The following is a 25,081-nucleotide window of genomic DNA, read 5'->3' on the forward strand; positions in this document are numbered from 1 at the left end:
TAAAATACTATTCCAATTGCAGCTTCGACGCTAGATAGGAATTTTATGGGAGGAAATCAACTCAACCTCTGGCACTTCATTTGTGACTATTGTTTTGCTGAATTCTTTATGTCTGATTCTCGTCAACAGAGATGATCAAAAGCAGTTCATCTTCAAGTTGCAAGGACAGCAGTAAGCCTTCACTGTCTCGCTGTAGGTCTGGATCAGTTTTCTGCTGTCTCTCAGGGTCTAGTCCATACTGATCTCCATCATCTTGCTTTTCTTCAGTGCATTGTGCCAGGCTTCTACATTGATTGACATTTTACTAATTGGACCTAATAAGGAGAACAGGCCAAGTAATTTAAATGTCCTATTAAAACACAAATGTGTCAGAGGGAAGGCAGCAAGTCGTTGATGATCAAGGGGCCTGCGACATCAGTAAAATTGTTAGAGGTCCAGTGGTCTGGAATAGGAAGGGCCATACCCTCTGAAGTGAAGAGGGAGAGCCTAACAATGGCACATCAAGCAACTGTGCAGTTGGAGCTGCCCATCATGAGCTTGGTGTTAACAGAAACTCCCAGGAAAGGGTTGAGTGGACAAAAATGATTACATGAAAGAAACAGTAGACTTAGGAAGGCTCAAGTACTCCAGAAGATGCAAAAAATATGACTGTTGGCCTTGATCTCCATATCACCTGCCTCTGTTGCATCAATGCCACTCTCTCAGCCACACCTATTCCCGGGAACCAACTGATGGAGAAAGAAAGACCCTGAACTCAAGTTAAAGACAGTTTGTGATCATGGCCACATTACAGTCTCTCAAGAGTGACTCTGAAAGAATAGGCATAGCCACAAAGAGACTTTTAACAACCAGGGAGACAGAATGACCAATTTTCTGAGTGTCGGTCAGTTTCTCTCCTTGCTAGATTCACTGCTTGTGCAATGGCCTAATGAGCAAAGTGGCCATGGTGGTAGGCTCAGATCCTGTATGCGATTCCAGAAGCAGGAACTCCATGGAGTCCTGGCATAGGGGTGAGAAGCAGCTGCGGTGCCAAGAGGTGGCGGCAGGAACTGAAGGTGAGCAGGAGCTGGGTGGGCACCTGGCTGGGATCACCACCATCGAGGTGGTGAAGCACAGGGTCCAGGTTCTGCAGCAGCAGGCTGAAGAGAGAAAGCAGGATTCAACTGCTTTCCTCCCCAGTCTCCAGCCACACAGCAAAGCTTCAGGTGGTCTAATTTGTCAAACACAGCCTCTTGCCGGCATTGCCTGCTTACCAACTCCACTCCTGCCATGGGCAGGATTTGGGAAGGATTTTTAAACTTGCAACATCATCACCAAATGCAAAGCAACTCATTACATTTCCATTTCTTCTCAAGTCACCTTGCAAATACGGTCTTGAAAGCAGAATGAAAACACTCAAGGACACAAAATGCTGCTTAAAACTGTCCCCATAGAAGTGATCTCTTTTACTGCAAAGAGATGAAAAGGCAAATATTTTCAAGAGCTCTGGGTTCCCCCTACTCAACAGCCATCACATGAATTTCAATTTGCAAAAAAAAAAAAAAAAAAAAAAAAAATTCCCCAAGTGTTTAAAAATCTCCTTTAATTATATTTTCATGAATTCCAAGAAGAACATCATTGCAGTTAACATTACAAAAAAGCAAAGAGGGACATCTGAACATGCAATAAAAAATGGATTCACAGTGAAAATAATGTATGTTGGTACTAAAATAGAGTTACTTGGCTCCCTGAAGGGAAAAGGTTTCTTCTAATTATCTATATTCACTTGGGTTTTAGCATGAGAAAATATTTTTTTTTCTTGAAAGCTTTGGGAAGTTTTCAATTTGTGCTACTGTCATTGTTAGCATCTGATGGAAGTCCTTCATTCTGAAAGCCATTATTTGCAGCCTATAATTTAATCAGAAAGTTCAAAAATACAACAAATAGCTTGGCAACTGTGTTCTTGTTACATACAAAGCCATTAGCAAAAATATGTAACAAAATTTATGTAAAACAAACAATTTTGTCCTTATATACAGAAGTTTGCTTTATTCCTCAGACCCTTACACCCGGCTCTAAAATGAGAGGGTATGGTGGGGTGGCGGGGGTGGGGGGTGGGGCGGCTACCCATCTCCTCTGAACTCTCCTTCTGGGTGGGGTAGAGAAATCTTGAAAGGTAAGGTAGGTAACTTTTTAAATCTTCTTTTAACTGAGTTGTAAAAATGCATCTGAGCTTCTCAATAAAGAAGGAAAACTAGGAAAGATGGTAATGGCTTTAAAATAAAGAATTCATCCCTTTGTCCTTTGTAAAAATCTCTTAGCAGAGAGTAAAAATGACTACATTTGTGACTGTCAGCTGAGGGCACAGAGTAAAGAGCGTCTTGGTGAAACATAGAACCGAAACTGCTGAGAAGTTTCACATCTAGGGCATGCACATATTTCATACCAATAGAGTTCACACCTCAGGGAGGAAAGATCAGAGGTACACAGGAAATGTCACCCGGGTCTATACACAAAAGCAAAAAGAACACACGGACTCAAAAGGAGGCTGTAACACGAGTTTAAAAATACATCTGAAAATCATCTCAAAGCCAAGGACCATATTTACTGAAAACTCAGTCTACAGAATATCTTATTAACAGTGAAAACGTAGCTTTATGTAATTCACAGTCTCAAAAGAAAATAAATTTCTGGTCTATCATCACTGCTGGGTTCGGTCTGCAGAACAGAGTGATGGGAGCAGAACCTGTCGGCGTGGCCGGCGCGCAGGGCAGCGCATGCGCCCTCGGGGATGCCGCGGCCCTCCAGGCCGCCGCCCTTGGCGCTCCGCAGGTAGCCCGCGATGTAGGAGCCGGTGGAGTGCCGGTTCCCGGTGGGCGCGGGCGCGCTCGGCTTGCTTCGAAGAACCACTCCTCCCACAGCGCTGGGGTTCACACTCTTCTGCCTGTTGGCTTCCTGCTTCTCCTTGGCACGACTGGCAATATTGCGCACTCTGCTCTGACTTCGGGATGACAGCTTTCTGACCAAGGCCCTGGGGAATTGATTGGCATCTTGCTTGGAATACAGCACTTGGCAGCCATCTTCCTGCTCAAAGGACACAAGCTTCCGCAGCTGCTCGGTCAGGGCATCCATGGGCTCTAACGACTTTGTTTTCACAGCCATGCCCTTCTTGTCTCTGATGCCAGTGGTTACGAAGCTCTTGCTAATACACTGGTACTTGCTTTCAAAATTACAGGCGATGTCCTCTGATGTTAAGTCCCCCAGACTTTTGGATTTGCAAGGACTGGACAGCTTCAGAGCAGAGTGTGTGGACTGCTCCGGGGCAGGGGCATGCATGTCATGAGCGCAAGTCAGGGGCCCGGAGGTCTGGTTCATTTTTGCATCTGAATTTGAGAAGTGGTTATGCATAAAGCCAGCACCCTGATAGGCTAGACGAGAAATATTTTGATTTTTGACAGCTTGAGTATTGTTGAATATTTCAGAGACAGAAGGGTGGAGAGTCTCTTTACAGTAGCCATTTCTCAAGCCTCTTTGAAAATGTTCCACTGCATCTGGACTGTATTTCACTTTTAAAGGAGAAGTGAGGTGACTTGTACCCTCTCTCCTATATTCACAGGTCGTTAGGGACAGATTTTCTGAGTCTCCATCCAATTCCACGAGACTGCTCTCCCCAGAATTTAAACTGAGAGTAGGAGCAGCTATTACATCTTCCAGTGTCAAGTCAGTGGAAGTGGCAGGGCTGGGGTTCTTCAGGAATTCCCAGTCTTTTCCCTGGGTGGGACTTTCTGGTAACCAGCAGTGAGAAGTATTAGAGGACCGAGGCAGGTTATTTTCTATGGCCCCAGTCGTGGCCTTCCCAGAAAGGTCATTATCTGGTTTAGTTTTGGACACAGGAGTGCAGATAGTTTCACCAACAGCTGTGTGTGTTAAACCTTCACAGGTCTCATGCCCAGAGAATGCAATCTGCTCAGGAGAGGAGCACAGGAAGGATGACTTGGGTTTTCCATTGGAAAAGCCATGCTTGAAGGGCGTTTTTAGGTCCATGGTGGGCACAGGAGGATGGCCCAACATCACACTGGGGCTCTGAAGATGAGAAACAACTGTAGGGCTAGCCTGGTCGCTGGTCTCATCAAACTGGCTAATCAGTGCCGAGATGGAACTGCCAGGCTCGTTCTCGTTTGTCAAAGTGACATTGTCAATAAGGTGGGAAATTTCGCTCTCCTGGAGAATTGCAGTGGAATGTAAGTCAGGTGCATCAGAACAGAGTGTCGAGACGTCTGACAAAGAAAAGGATGTTGCAGCTCTGCCCTTATCCCAGTTACCTTCCAGCTTCTTAATCTCCAGATTGCTTTGAGAAAGGATGCTTCCTGACAATGTGCTTTTCCCTACAGCTAAGCCCCCAGCATTCCCATTTTCCTTGGTTTTCACACCACATAGATCTTTTGATGGGCTAACTGCAGGATCACGAGCCAAATGCTGCCTTGGAGAGAGGGATCTGCTGAGGCACTGTTCCCGGCAATCACTTAACACGTTTGATTTGGTTCTCCCACCCTTTGGGCCTGGCACTAACTGTTCTGTGGTTGACAAGTTGGCAGTAGAAACAGCAGAGTTCCCTTGGCTGATGTCTTTGTGGATGAGGGCACTGGAGGAAGAGGATAACTTTTTGTTGAAATTTGAGAAATGCTGGTCTTTTACACTTGCCTTCCCATCTCTTCTGGCATCCTTATCTTCTGCTGAATGAAACAAACAATATTTTAAGTGACATATATCATTTTATATAGGACCTGCAAACACTCATGTTTGCCTTCAGACAGACAAATGGAAAATGTAAATCTGTTACATTGTGACAGAATCATGGATTGTAGAGATTTGCAACAAAGTGTCTGTGTGATGGATAAATGGTAAAATATATTTATATAGTTTCACTGGAGCCTCCCTTTGAATAGCTATTACATCAGCTAAGGATGTAATATTCATTGTAAAAAAAAATGTCAATGAGTTACCATACTTTTACAGTGAAGATTACCTTAGGTTGTTTCCTATTCAGATTTGTACTACACAGAAGCATGGCAATAAAAACAGAACAAGACAGCTCTGTTAAACAAAGGATTGTGGCACCTGTAAGCAAGACACTGTAAACTTTCAAAGTCATACATGTGCTAGTAAAAAGCAAACCAAAAAACCCACAAATCATTTTGAAAAACATTTTGGCAAAAGACTTAATTTGACCAATTAATTTCTGAAACAAATTGGAAAGTGCAATAAGTGCATTAGAATATCAATATCTGTTGACTTTAAAATGTAAAAATAAAGACTTGGTCACCAATTCTATGCCATGGCTAATGTCTAATTTCCCACTGATCATATTTTTTGGAGTTTTAATACATAAATTTCATATTTCATTCTCCCCTAAATGAGGCAGCAAGATCTTAGGCACAAGAAGGAAAACTTAAAAAAAATACACAATTTAAATTAATTCAGGGTACCCCATCCTGTTTAGTATAATGTTAAGACAATATTAGGTGTGCTAATATTCTTAATCACATTATTTTAACAGCATTTTATGCTTTCAGTTATGAAAATTGAAAAAGAATGTTTAACTTATTAACTATTTTCCTAACTAAAAAGTTCATCATAAAAACTTGATTAACCCAAAAATTATAAGGAAAAATATAAATATTATATGATGTTACCACTCAGATAGATACTGTAAGCTTCTATAAAATTATGTATACAATTTTGTATTCTGAATTTTTTCCACCTAATTTTTCTTCTACATGGTAACTTGAATCATTGCATGGTTAGGTATTGCTCTATATTTACAAGTTTCATATTTATGTATTACTAAATATATTATGCTATATATATATGAATAACTTATATAAAGTTCCTGTTTTTTAAATGCAGGAAAGAAATATCAACTATTGCTTTCTAACTCACCTAAATAGTATTAGCATCTTAATTGTGGTTTTAACAGGATTAATTATTACCATTTTTTGCTTTATTTCCCTCCCAAAATGGAGTTTATATTTATTTATAGTTTACTTCCCCCAAGGTGGGGTTTTAAAATAAATTTTAAAGCATGTATTTCATCTCTTCTCCAATACTACTCTTAGCAAAATTTCAAACATTAAACTCCCCTTTCTCCTTCAAGGAAGCCATTGAAAAGTTGATTTGTCCTCCTATCATATCTGACAATAAAAATCAATATAAATTGGTATTCATGAGAAAAGAGATTACTGAAATAGACTGCATGATGAAAGAATTTTGCTAAAAGAAACAGGGATTATCTTCTACTGTCTGAGGTGATTCTGATTTAATTAAAACTTGTCTGTTGCAGAGACATCAAATGCATACAGTTTTGGCACTTGAATTATCTAAAATAGGGTGGGGGAGGAGTCACTGATAAAGGCCAGAGCTCTTTGGTACCTCGTAAAACAGATAACCACTCTTTATCAAGTTCTCGATATGAGTGAACCATTATGCTCAAATTAGAGGAAAAGGTGGGTAACACCTGGTCCCTGTGCCTGAGGAGTTTGTAACTGGACAGGAGCCACAGACATGCTGCCTCCCCTGCCCAAATCCAGGGGAGGGACACAGAGGCCACAGGAAAACAGCAAATAAGCTCCCTCTTGAGGAAGCAGAGATTTCTCAAGTGAAGACAGTGGCTTACTTTTAACAGCTGGTGTTTCCTCTTTCCCCATAAACATTTCCAATTGTGGAAACATGTTGCATAGTGAGAAAGAAACACAACTAAACTACACCTCAGAAAAGTCAATATAATTCTATTCCTCTCAGAAAATCAGTAACTATGGTACCCACTAAGAAAAAACCATGACCTCTACTCATATTTTGCCGATTTCACTCCCTATGTTGTACCTCATAGGCCCATACGCTCTTCACCATCATCCCTGGTCCCTCACAGTCAACTTCAGATGTCAATGTTATTTTGAGGCTGTAGGTGACTAGGAAATTGCTCTTCCAGCACCCTCTCGCCTAAGTTTAAAATCTGGTCTAAAAGGTAACACTGTAATGTAATTACCTATTTTTCAGAACATTTTACTTTGACTACAAAATGCCAACCATGTTATTGTGGTAATTAGGGACACCAAAATGTGTCTTTTAAAAAAAAAAAATGTGTCTTAAAATGGCGTATTCTCAGAGAAGCTTAAAGCACCTCACCCTGAGAGTTCTCCTTTCCGTCAGGGTCTTTTGCCGTCTCAGACACAGGCAGGGACAGAGCCCCAAGAAGACTTCTGTCAACGGGCATAGAGACAGGGCGCGCTTGCAGACTCTGCGTGGTCCTTCTCAGGACCCCATCTTGATCTCTTGCAGCCTCCGAAACGGAATCCTTCATCTCTACCATTTCTTGGAAGCCCATTTTGCTCTTTTTTCTGCCTTTGGCCGGAGCGCTGGCTGTGCGTCGCAGAATCTTGTCTCCAATCGATCGCTTCCGAATGTAATAGCAAGTGTTTTCTGAAGAATTGTGTCTGGGATTCTTATTGAACAGCCCCTTCAAACCTTGGAGCTGTCTGTTCTGAAGACACAAAAGGACCAAGCAGAAGTTAAGCAAATACCACTGTGTCAACCGCTTGCCTCTCACGTGATGGCTGCGTGAAAAATGGATAGAAAACGAAATTTCACAGCCACTGAATATTCAAACCGAGAAAACGGCAGCACACACACGTTTGCACTATGCCATGCATGTCTCATCAACCTGACTTTGGGAGGAAGGCAGCCTCCCATTTTCACCACCAAGCTTGCCCATGAGTTTCCTGCCCAAAGAAGGTAGGACAAGGTGGTAGGAAGAGTTTCCACAGTGAACAGACTGTTATGAACTTGAGCCGCCTTAAAGCAACAGACGCACGTTTCAAAGTGGTAAGCAGGACGATGGAGCGAGGTGAGGGCATGCTGCCATGACCACTGATAGAAACGCGCCCGCCAGAACCAAACACCATGCTGAGAAACTACCTTTGTAGCTCCTAGAAAGTGCAATATAGTGTAACTGGGGTTGAGTATTAAAGGGCTCCACTGCAAGGGGGGAAAAAAAGCACAACAGAACACAATTGGGGCTCATTCAAGAAGGCTGCACAAGTAAAAACAGACGGTGATACAACACACATGCTCTGTAAACCCTTTCTCCCACTTTGAACTTTTAGTTGCAGGTTTCATTCATTGCCCAGTTCACTACCACCGCATTGTGGTTTATGCATCTCAACCCAAACACACCTTGAAGGTAATAAATGACTTACACTACACATGGACATTTACTTAGGAGAGAGAACACAAGGCCTACAGAACACATTCTCTTTCCTGTTATTTCTGGCTCAAGTTTTAAACAAATTCTGAATTTTATTATTTCCTTCAAGCATGTGAAATGCTTGAGATGCTGCTTAGTTCACCTGGGATTCCTGAGAACTTCAAGAATCACTTTTTGATCATTTACATTTGTGTATGTTTAGGCCAGAGGAGAGATCTCAGCAAGCAGCGCAATGCAGGACTGAATACAGAAGACTTAAAACTTCACCACTCTTAGAAATTAGGATCCTTACCCCTCCCAACTGACGGATGTGAGAATAAACACATACTTCCTATTTCAGGGCAAATTGGTCCACTCCCTACCAGTCAGATTGTCGTCTTTTTAATATTAATATTAGCTGACATTTCTGAGCATTTACTATGTGCCAGGCAGCTTTTTAAAGATAAAGTATTTGTTTATGAAGTAGGTACAGATAAGGAAGCAGAAGCACAGAGAATGTATAAACCTCTGGAGGAGGAGTCCCAGACTATGCTGACCCTCTGATAAAGAGCACTGGACACCCCTGGGCCCGAGCCCCTCCAAATCACATCTAGTCCTGAAAATTGTTCCGGTCACTAAATCCCCAGTGACTTGGCATTACCAGATGAGAGCCTATTGATATGTAAACCTCAAGTGAGCTCCGCAGTGAAGAAACTGTCATTGGGAGAGAGCCAGAAGACACTGGTACAATCTCTTCCTTTTAAGTTTCAGTGGGTGGCTTTTCACTCATTCATGATTTTTAGGTCTCCAGTTAAATACATGACACTTGAATGAATGCATCCTGCCTAGAACTGGCTGGGATCACAGCCCAGTTAGGACAGGTAATTCAAACATCTGAGACTACATTTCCAACTGCAGCCAGCTGAGTCTTTTTTAAGGATTATAATAAAATTCAGACATGTAACTGCAGCTTTACTGTTTTAGTCAAACAAATGATTGCCTGGGACAGTAATAGTTTTGTCAGTTCTGTTAAGCCCAGCAAGGGCCACTGGATGGAGGGGACACGTATACCCCTAAACAGAGGAAGGAGCACATGAATGAGGACCCCAGGGCAGGCGAGAACAGGGAGCACGGTGTGGGCTGGCCTTCCTAGAGTTTCCTGTCAAAACATGTTGTCGAGGTTTACGTCCCTTTTATGCAATGAATTAAAAACTTTGTTAGGGACCATATTACAGTTGCATGTGACTTTAAGCCCTGTGATTGTTCTCACCTTCCCATAGATTTCATTGATTGTTATGTGGACAAATATAGATGCTTCTGTCAGTCCTTCCAAGTAGACATGCCGGTAGCCTGATAAAAGAGGAGAAGTAGTTACCTTTTCATTGAACTCATGTTTGGCTTTTCCATGGGTGAAATAGAATTAAATACCTGACTTTACAATAGTTATATTAACACTCACATAATCATATAACACATACTTTCTATATCATATATGCCGTGTATCCTATATATTGCATATCACATCTTCCAAAGAACAAGGAACAGTCTAGAGAGAAAAGTTCAGCCAGAATTACCAGGCACCAAGCTGCTGAAGGTCACAGTTCTTTGCCCAACAAAGTCTCGTCCAATTGGATCATGATCCCACACGAGGAACCGAACCAAAGCTATTTCTGGCATATGTACTGTAAATGTCAGGGTTTCTTCCCATACAGGGTTAAATCCTGAGAGAAACAGGAAAAGACAAATTAAAAAAGCAAAAGGGATTGGCTAAAAATGATTTAGTGGCAACATCTGCAAAGCAGACAGTGAAAATTGCTTGCAATGGTTATTAAACTGGTGAAGACAACAGAGCCACCCCAGGATGCCCTACTGAAATAAAGCCTTGGAACTTACCCCCATTGCTAGAAAATAATTGGTAAGAAAATTGCCTGTAAATTATTACATCAATTCTAATAATCCTTGAAGCAAAACTGCATTGTGGAGAAGGCTCTTTTAGACAGTATTTAGAATGTTTCAGTAAGCTCAAAAAGTATCTATGGTAGTGAGCTAAGAATAATGTGTTAGCAAAAACAGTAAAGAATGATTCCTCTTCCCCACCCCCAACCCACCCCAATAAATTTATTGCGATGCTTCTCACCCACCAAACTGTTTCCTGTTATCATCACCAGCAAGCATTCTGTAAGGTTTCAGTGTTATTGTACAAATGTTGTTGTTGTTATTTAGTCATTCAGCTGTGTCCAACTCTTTCGTGACCCTGTAGACTGTAGCCCGCAGGCTCCTCTGTCCATGGGATTTCCCAGGCAAGAATACTGGAGTGGTTGCCATCTCCTTCTCCAGGAGATCCTCCCGACCCAGGGACTGAACCCGTGTCTCCTGCATTGCAGGTGTACTCTTTACTGCTAAGCCACCAAGGAGGACCCACATACATATACCATCCTATTTAATTCTTATGGCAATCCTCTAAGGGTGGTAGGGCAGGGGTTCTTTCCCTAATTAAGAAAAATATATATATTACTGACTTTCAAAAATATGTAACTCTTAAAAAAATATACAAGTAATCCATGCTCATGTTTTAACACAGGAAATACAATGCTCATGTTATAGTTGAGAAAACAGATATTCAGAGAAAATAATGTGCCTAACGTCATACAACTAGTGACAGAGCCAAGTGAGATGAGGCACTGTTGATTCTTATGGCATCTCATGAAGCAAGACCTTAACACAAGAAAGATGATATATTTTCATAGGTACTGAAAATAAATAGGAAAAGCATATAATTCAACTCAAATTCTATAAGCCAAAAACATTTATTTTTTGGTAAAATTCTCTCAGATAAATTAATTAAATAGATAAAAATTCAAGTACTCTATAAGTTTTTCTTCTCTAAATATGAAAATTGGTGTTATTAAATGTGTGTATTAAGGAGGCATCAGCCACTTAACCCTAATGCCTTAGCTAATGAAATAATTATGGACTGAAAATCATTGAGATGTCCCTCCTGAATGGGAGAAAACATACTTTTTGTTGACTTAGTGATGACATCTCAATTACTTCTGCGACTAAAAAAATTCATTGAGCATTGGTAGGAAAATGCAGTATGGGAACCTTACTTACTTTAAGCACGTTATTTCCTAAGTAACAAGTTTCTGCTACTCTCGAACCCTCAAATCCCTTTCTTTAAACTCCTCTGAAAGCCAATCTAGGAACCTCTAATTTCCCAAATGTTTTGAGGACTGAAGTTTAGTTTTTGTTTTTTTTAGAGTATTAATGACTAGAGATTGAGGAAAAACAGGCATGCAATAAGGTCTGTTATGCATGCATGCTAAGTTGCTTTAGTCGTATCCAACTCTTTGCGACCCCATGGGGTGTAGCCCTCCAGCTTCCTCTGTCCATGGGATTCTCCCAGCAAAAATACTGGAGTGGGTTACCATGCTTTCCTCTAGGGGATCTTCCTGACCCAGAAATCAAACCGAAGTCTCTTAAGTCTCCTGCATTGACAGGCGGGTTCCTTACCATTAGCGCCACTTGGGAAGCCCAATGTTTGTCATATGTATAAATAAATACAACTTTAGAAGACTGTTAAGATAAATACATGAGGCTTGAGTAAAGAAAGCTTTCTTTACATTATGGCCAAAATAAGAGAAGAGTGCTGCTGCTCCACCACAAGTACATATTCAAGAATAAACTTGCCAGAGTGTGCTGCCCTTGTCTTTACAGTTTTACATGCTCCAGAGAAAATAAGAAATCATTAGGATGTAGGCTTCACAAATGAGAACTTTGAGGCAACTCTTACCATAAAAACAACATAAATACGTAATGAGTCATTTTTCTACATGAAGTTGTAACCCAGCCTATTAAAATATTATTCATTTCAATAGAAAAAACATTTGCTTCAAAAGCAGAAGTCTTGAGAGCCTAGATTACAACATCCATCAAAACATACCATGAATCAGTCCACAATTACTTAGTTTTATGTGTTGAAAAGTCTTCACAAAATTCAGATGGCAGTTCTAGATTTTAAAGATTGGTTTCTCTTCTACATAGACACATTTTTCTTTTTTGGTGCAAATTCTATCTCTGTGCCGCGCTTAGTTGCTCAGTCTGATTCTTTGCGACCCCAGGGACTATAGCCCACCAAGTTCCTCTGTCCATGGGGATCCTCCAGGCAAGAATACTGGAGTGGGTTGCCATGCCCTTCCCCAGGCGATCTTCCCAACACAGGGATTGAACCCAGACCTCCCGCATTGCAGGCAGATTCTTTATTATCTGAGCCACCAGGGAAGCCCACACAAGACACATTTTTCCTTTTTGGTGCAAATTCTACCTCTAGAGCATCTTTATTAAAAGTGAACAGAGACCTTACCATTGTCATCTACCACACGAGTTTGATCTTTAGAACAATCTACTGGCAATCCAATAATTTCAACTTCAACAAAAGGATCGATGATCTATAAAGAGATTAAAAGCATTAGTTATTACCACTGATACATCTCTACACATTAATTGAAGAATATTGGCCAAAATCTCACATATCAACAGCAATCCATTTAGGTGCTTACTAACAAAGAGAAACTGTATCAGGTGCAACAGAGTCAGATCTGAGGCATGAAAGAAAAAAGATTACATTGTTATTTACCAATATCTACTAATGCTACACAAACTTTATCCAAAGAATCTGTGACTCTAGTTGAGGGTATGTACCCAACAGAAATGAGAGCTTCTGTCTATGCAAAAATGCTCAGAGCAGGTGAATTCATAATAGCCACACACTGGAAACAAACTAAATGTCCATAATGAGTAAGATGGATAAATGGTGGAATATTCATTTAATAAAGCAACACAACAATAAAAAGATAACAAAGTTCTCTACATAACCAAAATGTGAAACAAGTCATAAAAGTGTATATATACATTTCAATATATAAGTGAAGAAGAACTAAAGAGCCTCTTGATGACAGTGAAAGAGGAGAGGGAAAAGTTGACTTAAAGCTCAACATTCAGAAAACTAAGATCATGGCATCCAGTCCCATCACTTCATGGCAAATAGATGGGGAAACAGTGGAAACAGTGGCTGACTTTATTTTGGGGGGCTCCAAAATCACTGCAGATGGTGACTGCAGCCATGAAATTAAAAGATGCTTACTCCTTGGAAGGAAAGTTACGACCAACTTAGACAGCATATTAAAAAGCAGAGACATTACTTTGCCAACAAAGGTCCGTCTAGTCAAGGCTATGGTTTTTCCAGTGGTCATGTAAGGATGTGAGAGGTGGACTCTAAAGAAAGCTGAGTGCCAAAGAATTGATGCTTTTGAACTGTGGTGTTGGATAAGACTCTTGAGAGTCCCTTGGGCTGCAAGAGGATCCAACCAGTCCATTCCAAAGGAGATCAGTCCTGGGTGTCCATTGGAAGGGATGATGTTGAAGCTGAAGCTCCAATACTTTGGCCACCTGATGCGAAGAGCTGACTCATTTGAAAAGACCTTGATGCTGGGAAGGATTGGGGGCAGGAGGAGAAGTGGACAACGGAGGATGAGATGGTTGGATGGCATCACTGACTCAATGGACATGGGTTTGGGTGGACTGCAGGAGTTGGTGAGGGAGGCCTGGCGTGCTGCGGTTCATGCGGGTCGCAGAGTCGGACACAACTGAGCAACTGAACTGACCTGAACTGATGTATATATGCGTTTATTTACATATATGTCAGAGTCTATTTACATAACATTTAAGCACAGACTAAATCAACCTATTGTGACTGGGCTGGTATTTGATGGAAGGAGTGGAGGCTTAGGAGTAGATATTGACCGGGAAGGTGTATGGAAGCCTTCTGGAAGTGCTGGATATGTTCTATCTTGACCTGGGTACATAATAATTAATCAAGTTATCCACACTGGACTTGTGCAATTTAACATAGTTAAATCAATTGAGTACTATGGTGCAAAGTTTAAAGTATTTAAAAAGGTGAAAAATATGAGGGAATTCTCTTGTGGTCCAGTGGTTCCACTGCAGGGAACTAAGGTCCCACATGCCAGGTGGCAAGGCCAAAAAAGACCCCTTTACCTCCCGCACATCCCTGTCCTCTGTGGGAGGAACCTTCCTTTGTTGGCTATTTGTAAGCTCTCTTTTGTCACTCCAGTACTGGATAAGGAGCAATTAAGGAATAAAATCCCAAAGGACCCAGAAGGAGGGAATTACTAAGTCTGGGAAAACACTGTTTTAGGAGTTTGGAGAGTAAGAAGAATACAGTTTGGGAAGGGGAGTGTCAGGGAATATAAGATAGAGGTCTGATGGAAAAATACTTTGAGACAGGTAGATAGACATATTTTTGGTTTACTAAATAAGTCAGCTAAAGTTTACACATTTTGAATTAATTCTTTGAAACCAGAAGTTTTTCCGTAGAATAGAACTGTGTGGTAAAACTGTACCACTGGAGGTCTTGGATTTGGGGGCAGCTAATAAATATGACTTCTGTTTGTAAGGAATTTAAGAGGTTTAATTTAATTAAATCTCAATTAAGGAATTTAAGAAGCCACAGAGAATAGCACTGACATATGTACACTATCATGGGTAAAATACATAGCTCGTGGGAAGCAGCTGCATTAACACGGGGAGTTCAGCTTGGCGCTCTGTGATACCCAGAGGCATGGAACGGGGCGGGTGGGAGGGAGGCTCCAGAGGGAGGAGATAAACGGATACTTAGAGCTGATTCGCACTGTTGTGCAGCAGAAACAAACACAGTGATGTAAAGCAATCATCCTCCAATTAGGAACAAAAAGCAGCAGCCACCACAGGCTTGAAGGGCCACTTCCTGCTTCAACACGGCCGGACTTGGGCAAATTGTGTCACATCTGTGCTTCAGTCTCCTCATCTATAAACCTGAGAAAACAGTGTCCGCTTCATCAAGCTGTAATCCAGGTGACATGCCAGGACAATGGAACTGAACAATGGAACTGGGGAGATTTGGGAGGCAGAATGTCCAGGAGATGGGAACTGGGTAGATGTGGAGAGCAAAGGAAAAGTGAAAATTATAGATGACAATTTTCTGATTGGGAGCAAGAAAAGTTATTTCACTCTCAGAGATAATGAATAATGTGAGAGATCACAGGCTGAGAATTCAAGGAGCCAAGATGAGAGGAAAACTGTACTTTCATTTGTATTTCCATTTTCCATAAAACACAGATATTAGAATATTAGTCCCATAACTTTGTGTCTGACAGAAATCACAGATGTTTAAGTCAGATTATGGTTGTGACAGAAATCTCCATGTGTCACCCATACTCATCTAATAGTTATTCAACCCCTGTCTAGATCCTGCTATTTATTGCACACATATTTGTATGTCACAACTTGTTTCTAATATATTGATAAGTGAACTTCAATATAATTAGCTTGCTAAAGTGTCACTTTATCTGTTTATTGTATGCATTTAAAAATACTGAGAAAGTGCCCAAAGGCCTCATCTGATACCATCTTTTTCTACGGCTCAAGAAAGAGTTAAAATCTCCTGACAGAAAACCTCATGAGCCACAATAAAGAGGTTGGATTTTATTTTAACTATAAAATAAAGATACTCCTCATACACTTAAAAGATTACTTTAATACCACAAACTATATATTATAAAGATAAAGGGATAACTATGCAATGAGAAACATCTGGAAAAAACTCCCTTAGCCAAGTAACATTATCAGTCCTGGGATAAACTGACATAACGTGGCCCCTGATATGATGCACTGAGAAGGGAACACATTGCCCCTGTAGCATTCCTGACAAATATGTTTATTCTGATTGTAATCACGCACAACTGCACTCATCTCACACGCTAGCAAAGTAATGCTCAAAATTCTCCAAACCAGGCTTCAACAGTACGCGAACCGTGAACTTCTAGATGTTCAAGCTGGTTTTAGAAAAGGCAGAGGAACCAGAGATCAAATTGCCAACATCTGTTGGATCATCAAAAAAGCAAGAGAGTTCCAGAAAAACATCTACTTCTCCTTTATTGACCACGCCAAAGCCTTTGACTGTGTGGATCACAACGAACTGTGGAAAATGCTTCAAGAGATGGGAATACCAGGCCACCTTACCTGCCTCCTGAGAAATCTGTATGCAGATCCAGAAGCAAAAATTAGAACTGGACATGGAACAACAGACTGGTTCCAAATCAGGAAAGGAGTATGTCAAGGCTGTATATTGTCACCCTGCTTATTTAACTTATATGCAGAGTACATCATGAGAAACGCTGGGCTGGAAGAAGCACAGGCTAGAATCAAGATTGCCAGGAAAAATATCAGTAAACTCAGATATGCAGATGATACCACCCTTATGGCAGAAAGTGAAGGAGAACTAAAGAGCTTCTTGATGGAAGTGAAAGAGGAGAGTGAAAAAGTTGGCTTAAAACTCAACATTCAGAAAACTAAGATTATGGCATCCAGTCCCATCACTTCATGGCAAATAGATGGGGAAACAATGGAAACAGTGACAGACTTTATTTTTTTGTGGTCCAAAATCACTGCAGATGGTGACTGCAGCCATGAAATTAAAAGACGCTTGCTCCTTGGAAGAAAAGCCATGACAAACCTAGACAGCATATTAAAAAGCAGAGCTATTACTTGCCAACAAAGGTCCATCTAGTCAAAGCTATGGTTTTTCCAAAGTCATGTATGGATGTGAGTTGGACTGTAAAGAAAACTGAGCACCGAAGAATTGATGCTTTTGAACTGTGGTGTTGGAGAAGACTCTTGAGAGTCCCTTGGACTGCAAGGAGATCCAACCAGACCATGCTAAAAGAAATCAGTCCTGAATATTCATCAGAAGGACTGATGCTGAAGCTGAAACTGTAGTACTTTGGCCACCTGATGCAAAAGACCTGATGGACATGAGTTTGAATAATCTCTGGGAGTTGGTGATGGACAGGGAAGCTTGGTGTGCTGTAGTCCATGGGGTCACCAAGAGACAGACACGACTGAGCAACTGAACTGAACTAAATCATGAACAAACAGTCAGGTAAATCCAAACTGAAGGACATTATGGACACAACTGGCTTAGACATTTATTTTAAAAGATATCAATATAATGACAACAAAACTGGAGACCTGTTCTACATTTTAAAAGACCAAAGAGAAATGATAACTAAGAGCAATGTATGATTCTTAATTGGATTCTGAATCTAAAAAGAAAAAAAAATAATGTAAGAACAATTTTTGGACAATGCGGTAAAACTAATACAGATATTATCTTAGATAAAATTATCGTACCAACAAACTCCTGGGTGTAAGATACAGCCAAGGATGTACTTTGCATCACAGACAATACAGCCAATATTTTGCAATAATTTTAAATGGAAAGTAATCTTTCAAAACTGTATTTAAAAATTTTTAAAAGATGGATAAAGTTGTTCTGAGGGTCTAAAAGAAACAAAAAATAAAATAAAATAGCAGAAAAAAAATAAAATAGCAGAAAAATATATTGTTGTGCCAATATCTAATGACATGAGTATAATGACTATATTGCAGTTATACAGAATAACTTTGTTCTTTTTTAAAAATTAATTAATGAATAAATTTGGCTGTGCTGGTTATTCATTGCAGCATGCAGGATCTTTAGCTGTGGCATGTGGGATCCAGTTCCCTGATCAGGGATTGAACCTGGACCCCTCTTATACTGAGAGCATGAAGTCTTAGCCACTGGACCACCAGGAAAGTCTCAATCTTCTTGTCCTTAAGAGAGAAATGCCTGGACTTCCCAGGTGGTCCAGTGGCTAAGATTCCTTGCACCCAATGCAGGGGAGCTAGGTTCCATCTTTGGTCAGGGAACTAGATCCCACATGCTGCAACTAAAGATCCCAAAGGTCATAACTAAGACCCGGAAGAGCCAAATAAATATTAAAAATAAGTATATTGATTTATATTAAATTAAAAAAAGAGAGAAAAATACTGAACTATTTAAGGGTCGGGGTCATGATGTTAACTTACTCTCAAATAATTCTCCAAAGAAAAGCAAAGGTATATATATATGTATGAGTGTGTGTGTGTATATATATATTATTAAATACATACACGTATAATTAAGCTTTGTTATATTTACCTCTCCCTTTCAAGTGCATAACTATATATGTATATTTACCATATACTCATTTACACATGAAAGGAAGATAAAGCGAAAAGTAACAAAATTTAGTAAGTTAATTGGTGAATCTAGATGCTGAAGATACAGTGTTCATTCTGCTATTCCTGTGGTTTTTCTAAGGACTGAAATTCTTCAAAGCGAAAAGTTGGGGGGAAATATAGAAAGTGAGTCTTCCCTTCTGCAGAGAACAAAGAAAAAAGGGAAAGAAGAGGAAGTAAGGAGAAACTGTCTGATACTACCAACATAATTATTTTTGCTGCTGAGAGGGCAGAATGCAAGCAGGGAGACCAGTGAGCTGGGAGCCTACCGCAGCAGAAATGCCAAGAGCTGATGGTGGCTGAGACTAGGCCAGAGGCATTACAGATGACACGGAAGACACGGCCCCATCTGAAGCTCTACTTCCTAAGAGGTGTGGAGCCAGGTGCTAAAGATGAGAAAGTGATGAGAATACATGTTTGAGGAGAAGAGGTTGACAATACCCATGGCAGGAAATGTGATGGAGGGCTGATCAGGTGGAGCTGGGGCAGCACTGCAGAACTCAGCAAAGATCGGAGACAGAGCTGATGGTGGGACCACTCAGAGCTATGTGGTTTCCCCATTGACAGTCAAGATCCAGAAAGGATAGTTTAATAGGTGGGAGTGGCAAACAGCCTGAAGTGATGGACGACTCCTGAGAGGAAGGACATGGGCAGAGGAGGGGCTGACAGATAGAGAGGAAACAGAGGCCCAGCTCTGGAATGACAGCTCTGGAAAGAGCGAAGGCTGTGGCCACAGAGGGAGACATTGTAAAATCACGCAACAGAAGTGCAGCAAGGGAAGAGTGGCCTGTGGCCAGGGAGCAGGTGGCCAATGTGTAGCAGAGATAAGGGTCACAGCAGATGAAAAATGCAGAGAGGGTAAGACATTCTCCTGTTCAGTGTTTCTATTAATAACAAAATTGCTCCTTGCATCTCAATTTAGCATTGCCAGTGTCCTTCTTGGATTGTGAATTGACTTGTATTGCACTCACGCCTCCAAAATAGATGATGCACTGCACTCCAGAAGGAATTGTGTCTACTTTGCCAGTAAGTCAGTTAATATCTGAGAAGCTGAGGTCAGGGCTCATTTACAAACACACACACACATACACAGCACCCTCAGATGAAATGTAAACACAATAAGATAATCACATAATTAACCACTTTGTCATACATGGTTTACCTCTCCTCGGTCTCCAAACATGGAATCTGGAGGTTTGGGGAGTTGTTGTCCACTGATCACTTTCAGGATGAGCTGTTTTTTGGGGTTGGCAGGAAGTGGATCACCTGAGAAAGGGTTGAAAGTACCTAAGACAAATAGAGGTTAAAATCTAAGGTTGGTAGCATGGAAATTACACATACATATGCACACATACTGAAGAAGGGAATGGCAACCCACTCCAGTATTCTTGCCTGGAGAATCCCCATGGACAGAGGAGCCTGGGATTTAAAGAATTAAATATACTGCATGGGTGGTTAAGTCACTCAGTCATGTCCGACTCTTTGCAACCCCATGGACTGTAGCCTGCTAGGCTCCTCTGTCCATGGGGATTCTTCAGGCAAGAATATTGGAGTGGGTAACCATGCCCTCCTCCAGGGGATCTTCCCAACCCAGGGATTGAATCCAGGTTTCCCGCATTGCAGGCAGATTCTTCACCATCTGAGCCACCAGGGAAGCCCATGAATACTAGAGTGGGTAGCCTATCCCTTCTCCAGGGGATCTTCCTGACCCAAGAATTGAACTGGGGTCTCCTGCATTGCCGGCGGATTCTTTACCAGCTGAGCTATAGGGGAAGGCCAAACACCAGCCTACCAGGGAAGGCTACCGAATTATTAAACAGTGGTGACAAGAATTATTTACATTCCAAGTTGATATAGCCACTGTGGAAGACAGTATGGTGATTCCTTAAAAAACTAGGAATAAATTTACCATATGACCCAACAATCCCAATACTGGGCATAAACACGGAGAAAACCATAACTGAAAAAGACACATGTATCCCATTGTTCACTGCAGCACTATTTACAACAGCTAGGACATGGAAGCAACCTAGATACCCGTGGACAAATGAATGGGTAAAGAATATGTGGTACATATACACAGTGGAATATTACTCAGCCATTAAAAAGGAACACATTTCAGTCAGTGCTAATGAGGTGGATGAACCTAGAGCCTATTATACAGAGTGAAGTAAGTCAGAAAGAGAAAAACAAATATATTGCATATTAACACATATATATGGAAATCTAGAAAGATGGTACTGATGAACCTATTTGTAGGGCAGCAGTGGAGATGCAGACAGAGAGAACAGACTTATGGACAGGGTAGAGGGGGCAGGAAGGAGAGGCTGGGACGAATAGAAACAGGATCATGGAAACACATGCACTAACATATGTAAAATAGGATAACCAACAGGAATTTGCTCTATAACTCAGGGAACGCAAACCAGGGCTCTGTGACCTCCTAGAGGGCTGGGCTGAGGTGGGAGGTGTGAGGGAGGGGACATATATATACCTATGGCTGATCCATGTTGATGTATGGCTGGAAACCAACACAATATCGCAATTAACCTTCGCTTAAAAATAAGTATTTTTTTAAAAGGCTTCTTCATTTACATTCCAACACTTAATTTTTCTCGTTTTTAAAAATCATGTTGCAAAACAGTGAGGCACTCTGCTTTCCCGAGTGCTCCTTCAGTAAAGGTCTCTTGCGTTCAGAGATACGACTGTGAAATTAACACACACCTTTGCACATCTGCTGGGGTTTGAGAACGTAGCCACAATTGCCGTTTGTCTTGAATTTGGCTCGATTTAACTGCATCATTCGCCCTTCAGACTGGTAGTTCAGTGCCACTGTGCAAGTTCAGAGTTTAAGAGAATTAGGTAAGATAGCGGCCTAGACGCAAGAGCCACGGAGAACTGCTCCTCCCAGGGGCATACATACCTAGCTGGCAGCCTGCGTTCCAGTAGGGCAGAGGGTTGAAGTTACTGGAATCGATGCGGTAGGCGGAGGGATAAATCCTCGTGAGCTGCTTCTGGTTATAAACCATGAACTGCTCTGATTTCTGCTGAACCACCTGATGCGCTCTTGTTTCACTGAAGGACAACACATTTCCTGTCGTTCCTAACACAGTTTTTAACAAAGGAAACAGAAAAGTGAGACCTGCAGCAAAGAAAACACCACTCATGAAAGATGCTGAGTCCGATTTCACCAATAATAAAATGCAGAGCAAAAGAGCGAATTCAACCAGAAGAGGCCCAGCTCCTGCGCTAGAAAGAACTGTAAAATCCCACTCCCAGGGCTCTTTTGCCATTTCAGATCAGAGCTTTGCCTCTTGTTCAGATAACTGTCTATTTTTGAATCCCATATTCTCTCAAGAGAATTCTCTGTCATCTCCCTCCTTCATGTTGATCTGGCTAGTAGGAAGAGGGCAAGAGGAAACATTTTCTAGGTGCCTGATTCAAACAGAAGAGCTTTGCCAGAGAGCAAGACACCTAAGGATAAATAAAACTATCTATGCAACTCATTGCTGATAAAAGGGAGATAATCATGGAAGGCATCATTTAGAAAGCACACATGTGAAACACATTAAGTGACTGCATTTGTGGCTTAAGAAAATAAAGGGAAAAGAGTTAATTACAAAACAGGAAAATTGGGTTTTAAAGTTGAATAGAATCTTGAAGCCAGTCAAAACCTGTTTGGGAGAAAGGAATAATAATGGAAAAAGAATTCAAAAGAATATTATAAAGAAATAAAAGTTTCAGAAATAACAACAATCATCCACCTAGCCAAGTTTATAAATAATGGGGAAAAAAATGGGAGGTAAAAAAAAAAAAATAGGAAGTTGACATTAAAGTTTCTGCTTAAAGCATCATCAGAAAGGGATAATCTAGGACCAACGATGCTACAGGTTAGGGGGTCACAATGGAGTAAACCTCCAAAGATTTAATATCCTACCCCTTTCACCCAATTCTATCTTTTTGTGCCACACATCTAGAATGCCCCACCACTCCCACTCCTTCACTAAATATCCATACCTCATCCCCAAAATGACTACCCAATCTCATCTGGACCTGTTGGAAGAGGCCAGCCTAGATAAAACCTAAACTTACCCAGAGTCTTATTATCATTCCAGTTTGTACTCTGAACCCAGACTGAAGGACATGGCCCATGAACCAGAGTTGAATTACTGTTTTACTGGACCTGAACTATATCTAGACTGTACAAATTGATTTGTGCACAGTCTCCCAGGGCCCCTGTGGTCCTCGGGGTTGTACGTCTTAGATATTAAATACTGGCCAAATTGACTAGCAACTACATTCTAGAGTTGGAACTTGAAACAGTCATAAATACAAGTGAGAAGCAAAGAAATTAGAGAATTACAGTGTTTAATTTGATGATTTCCTGCATACAGACTCCTTATTATATATATATTGACATAAATTTTTAGCAGAGGTTACATATCTCAAGCATACTAAAAATGATCATACTTGTAGAAGTTGATGAGGAATACTTTAAACATAATAAGAGAAAATACAGTCTTTTTGTCAAACCACCTTCAGATGTAACAGCACTAAAATTAGTACCACTCTTTCCTCTCTCTACATAAATTAGGCACACCACATCATCAATAAGATGACCTTGCTAATTAGGCACATGTCAATTCGTATATTAATAGAGCTGAGTTGTTTTCCATTAGTATAAGCCATGCATTCATTGTCTATTACTTACTTTGTGGTGTACACACACACACACACACACACACGACAAAAACAGGTGATGTTAGCTAACGGGATTATGATTTCCTGAGGCATGCAGTAGAAATTATATTTCTATGAACCAAATATACCTCTAACTCCATTAAAATACTTCCCAAGTTTATTTTCTAGCTGTAGGAAGTTACTGGCGTCCCTTGTAGTTCAGTCGATAAAAAATCTGCCTGCAATGCAGGAGACCTGGGTTCGATTTCTGGGTTGGGAAGATTCCCTGGAGAAGGAACTGGCAACTCACTCCAGTAATCTTGCCTGGAGAATCCCACGGACAGAGGAGCCTGGCAGGCTACAGTCCACAGGGTCACAACAGTCGGACACAACTTAGCAACTAAACCACCACCACCACCACCACACTATTGCTGGGAATGCAAACTGTAGCGGCCACTATATTAAAAAGTGTGGAGGTTCCTTAAAAAACTAAAAATAGAGCTACCATATGATCCAGCAACCCCACTCCTGGGCATATATCCAGATAACACAAAAACTCTAACTCAAAAAGATACATGCATCTTGATGCTCATAGCAGCACTATTTACAATAGCTAAGACATGGGAGCAACTTAAATGTCCATCCACAGATGAATGGATAAAGAAGATGTGGTGTGTGTATGTGTGTGTATACACACATACACACACACACGACAGAAAACTCAGCCATAAAAGAGAACAAAATAATGTCATTCCAGCAATATGGATGAACCTAAAGATTGTCATACTAAGTAAGTCAGACAAAGAAAGACAAATACTACATGATATAATTTACATGTGGGATCTAAAGTTTGACACAAATGAACTCATTTACACCATAGAAATAGACTCACAAACACAGAAAACAAACCTATGGTTACAAAAGAGGAAAGAGGAGGGATAAATTAGGAGTTTGGGATTAATATATACAACTATTAATGGAAACAGTGACAGAATTTATTTTCTTGGGGTCCAAAATCACTGCAGATGGTGACTGCAACCATGAAATTAAAAGACGCTTGCTCCTTGGAAGAAAGTGAAAGTGTTAGTCACTCAGTCAAGTCCAACTCTTTGTGACCCTCATGGACTGTAGCCTGCTAGGCTCCTCTGTCCCTGGAATTTTCCAGGCAAGAATACTAAAGTGGGTTGCCATGCCCTCCTCCAGGGGATCTTCCCAACCCAGGGATCACACCCAGGTCTCCTGCATTGCAGGCAGATTCCTTACCATCTGAGCCACTAGGGAAGTACCTTGGAAGAAAAGCTGTGACAAACCTAGACAGCATATTAAAAAGCAGAAACATTACTTTGCCAGCAAAGATCCACATAGTCAAAGCTATGGTTTTTCCAGTAGTCATGTATGGATGTGAGAGCTGGACCATAAAGAAGGCTGAAAACCAAAGAATTGATGCTTTTGAACTGTGGTGTTGGAGAAGACTCTTTAGAGTCCCTTAGGCTGCAAGGAGATCCAACCAGTCAATCCTAAAAGAAATCAGTCCTGAATATTCATTGGAAGGACTGATGCTGAAGGTTCAATACTTTGGCCACCTGATGCAAAGAGTTGACTCATTAGAAAAGCCCCTGAGGCTGGGAAACATTGAAGTCAGAAGGAGAAGGGGACAACAGAGGACAAGATGGTTGGATGGCATCACCAACTCGATGGACATGAGTTTGAGCAGGTTCCAGGAGATGGTGAAGGACAGGGAAGCCTGGGGTGCTGCAGTCCATGGGGTCACAGAGTCAGACATGACTAAGAAACTGAACAAAAGCAAGAACAAAATACATAAAATAAACAACAAGGTCCTACTGTGTAGCACAAGGGACTAAACTCAACATCTTATAATAACTTATAACGGAAAAGAATCTGGAAAAAAGATGTGATGTTCACGTTCTCAGAAGTCTACAGGTTCTCATATTCTCACACACGAAGTTCAATATTTTTTTTTTAATAATTGTCATCATCTGAAGAAGGATTCAACACCAAAGGGAA

General features: G+C 40.9%; 1 protein-coding gene across 3 annotated transcripts in view; it reads right to left on the bottom strand.

Annotated features, from left to right (window-relative positions):
• Positions 1-1,571: 1,571 nt before the first annotated feature.
• PLCH1 (phospholipase C eta 1) overlaps positions 1,572-25,081 on the bottom strand; it is a 227,659-nt gene continuing 204,149 nt past the window's right edge. Inside the window, exons 16-24 of one of the 3 annotated variants that reach the window (XM_043875362.1) lie at positions 21,300-21,479; positions 21,101-21,208; positions 19,539-19,663; positions 12,582-12,666; positions 9,793-9,939; positions 9,489-9,568; positions 7,951-8,010; positions 7,162-7,516; positions 1,572-4,712 (exon numbers count right to left, since the gene is read on the bottom strand). In XM_043875362.1, the coding sequence (XP_043731297.1) occupies positions 2,644-4,712; positions 7,162-7,516; positions 7,951-8,010; positions 9,489-9,568; positions 9,793-9,939; positions 12,582-12,666; positions 19,539-19,663; positions 21,101-21,208; positions 21,300-21,479 (3,209 nt within the window). In that variant the 3' untranslated portion in view covers positions 1,572-2,643. The remainder of the gene's footprint in view (positions 4,713-7,161; positions 7,517-7,950; positions 8,011-9,488; positions 9,569-9,792; positions 9,940-12,581; positions 12,667-19,538; positions 19,664-21,100; positions 21,209-21,299; positions 21,480-25,081) is intronic. The other 2 variants (XM_043875364.1, XM_043875363.1) reach the window with 2 other exon arrangements.

The sequence above is a fragment of the Cervus elaphus genome, chromosome 19 (assembly GCF_910594005.1).
Source record: "Cervus elaphus chromosome 19, mCerEla1.1, whole genome shotgun sequence".
Lineage (NCBI taxonomy): Eukaryota > Metazoa > Chordata > Mammalia > Artiodactyla > Cervidae > Cervus > Cervus elaphus.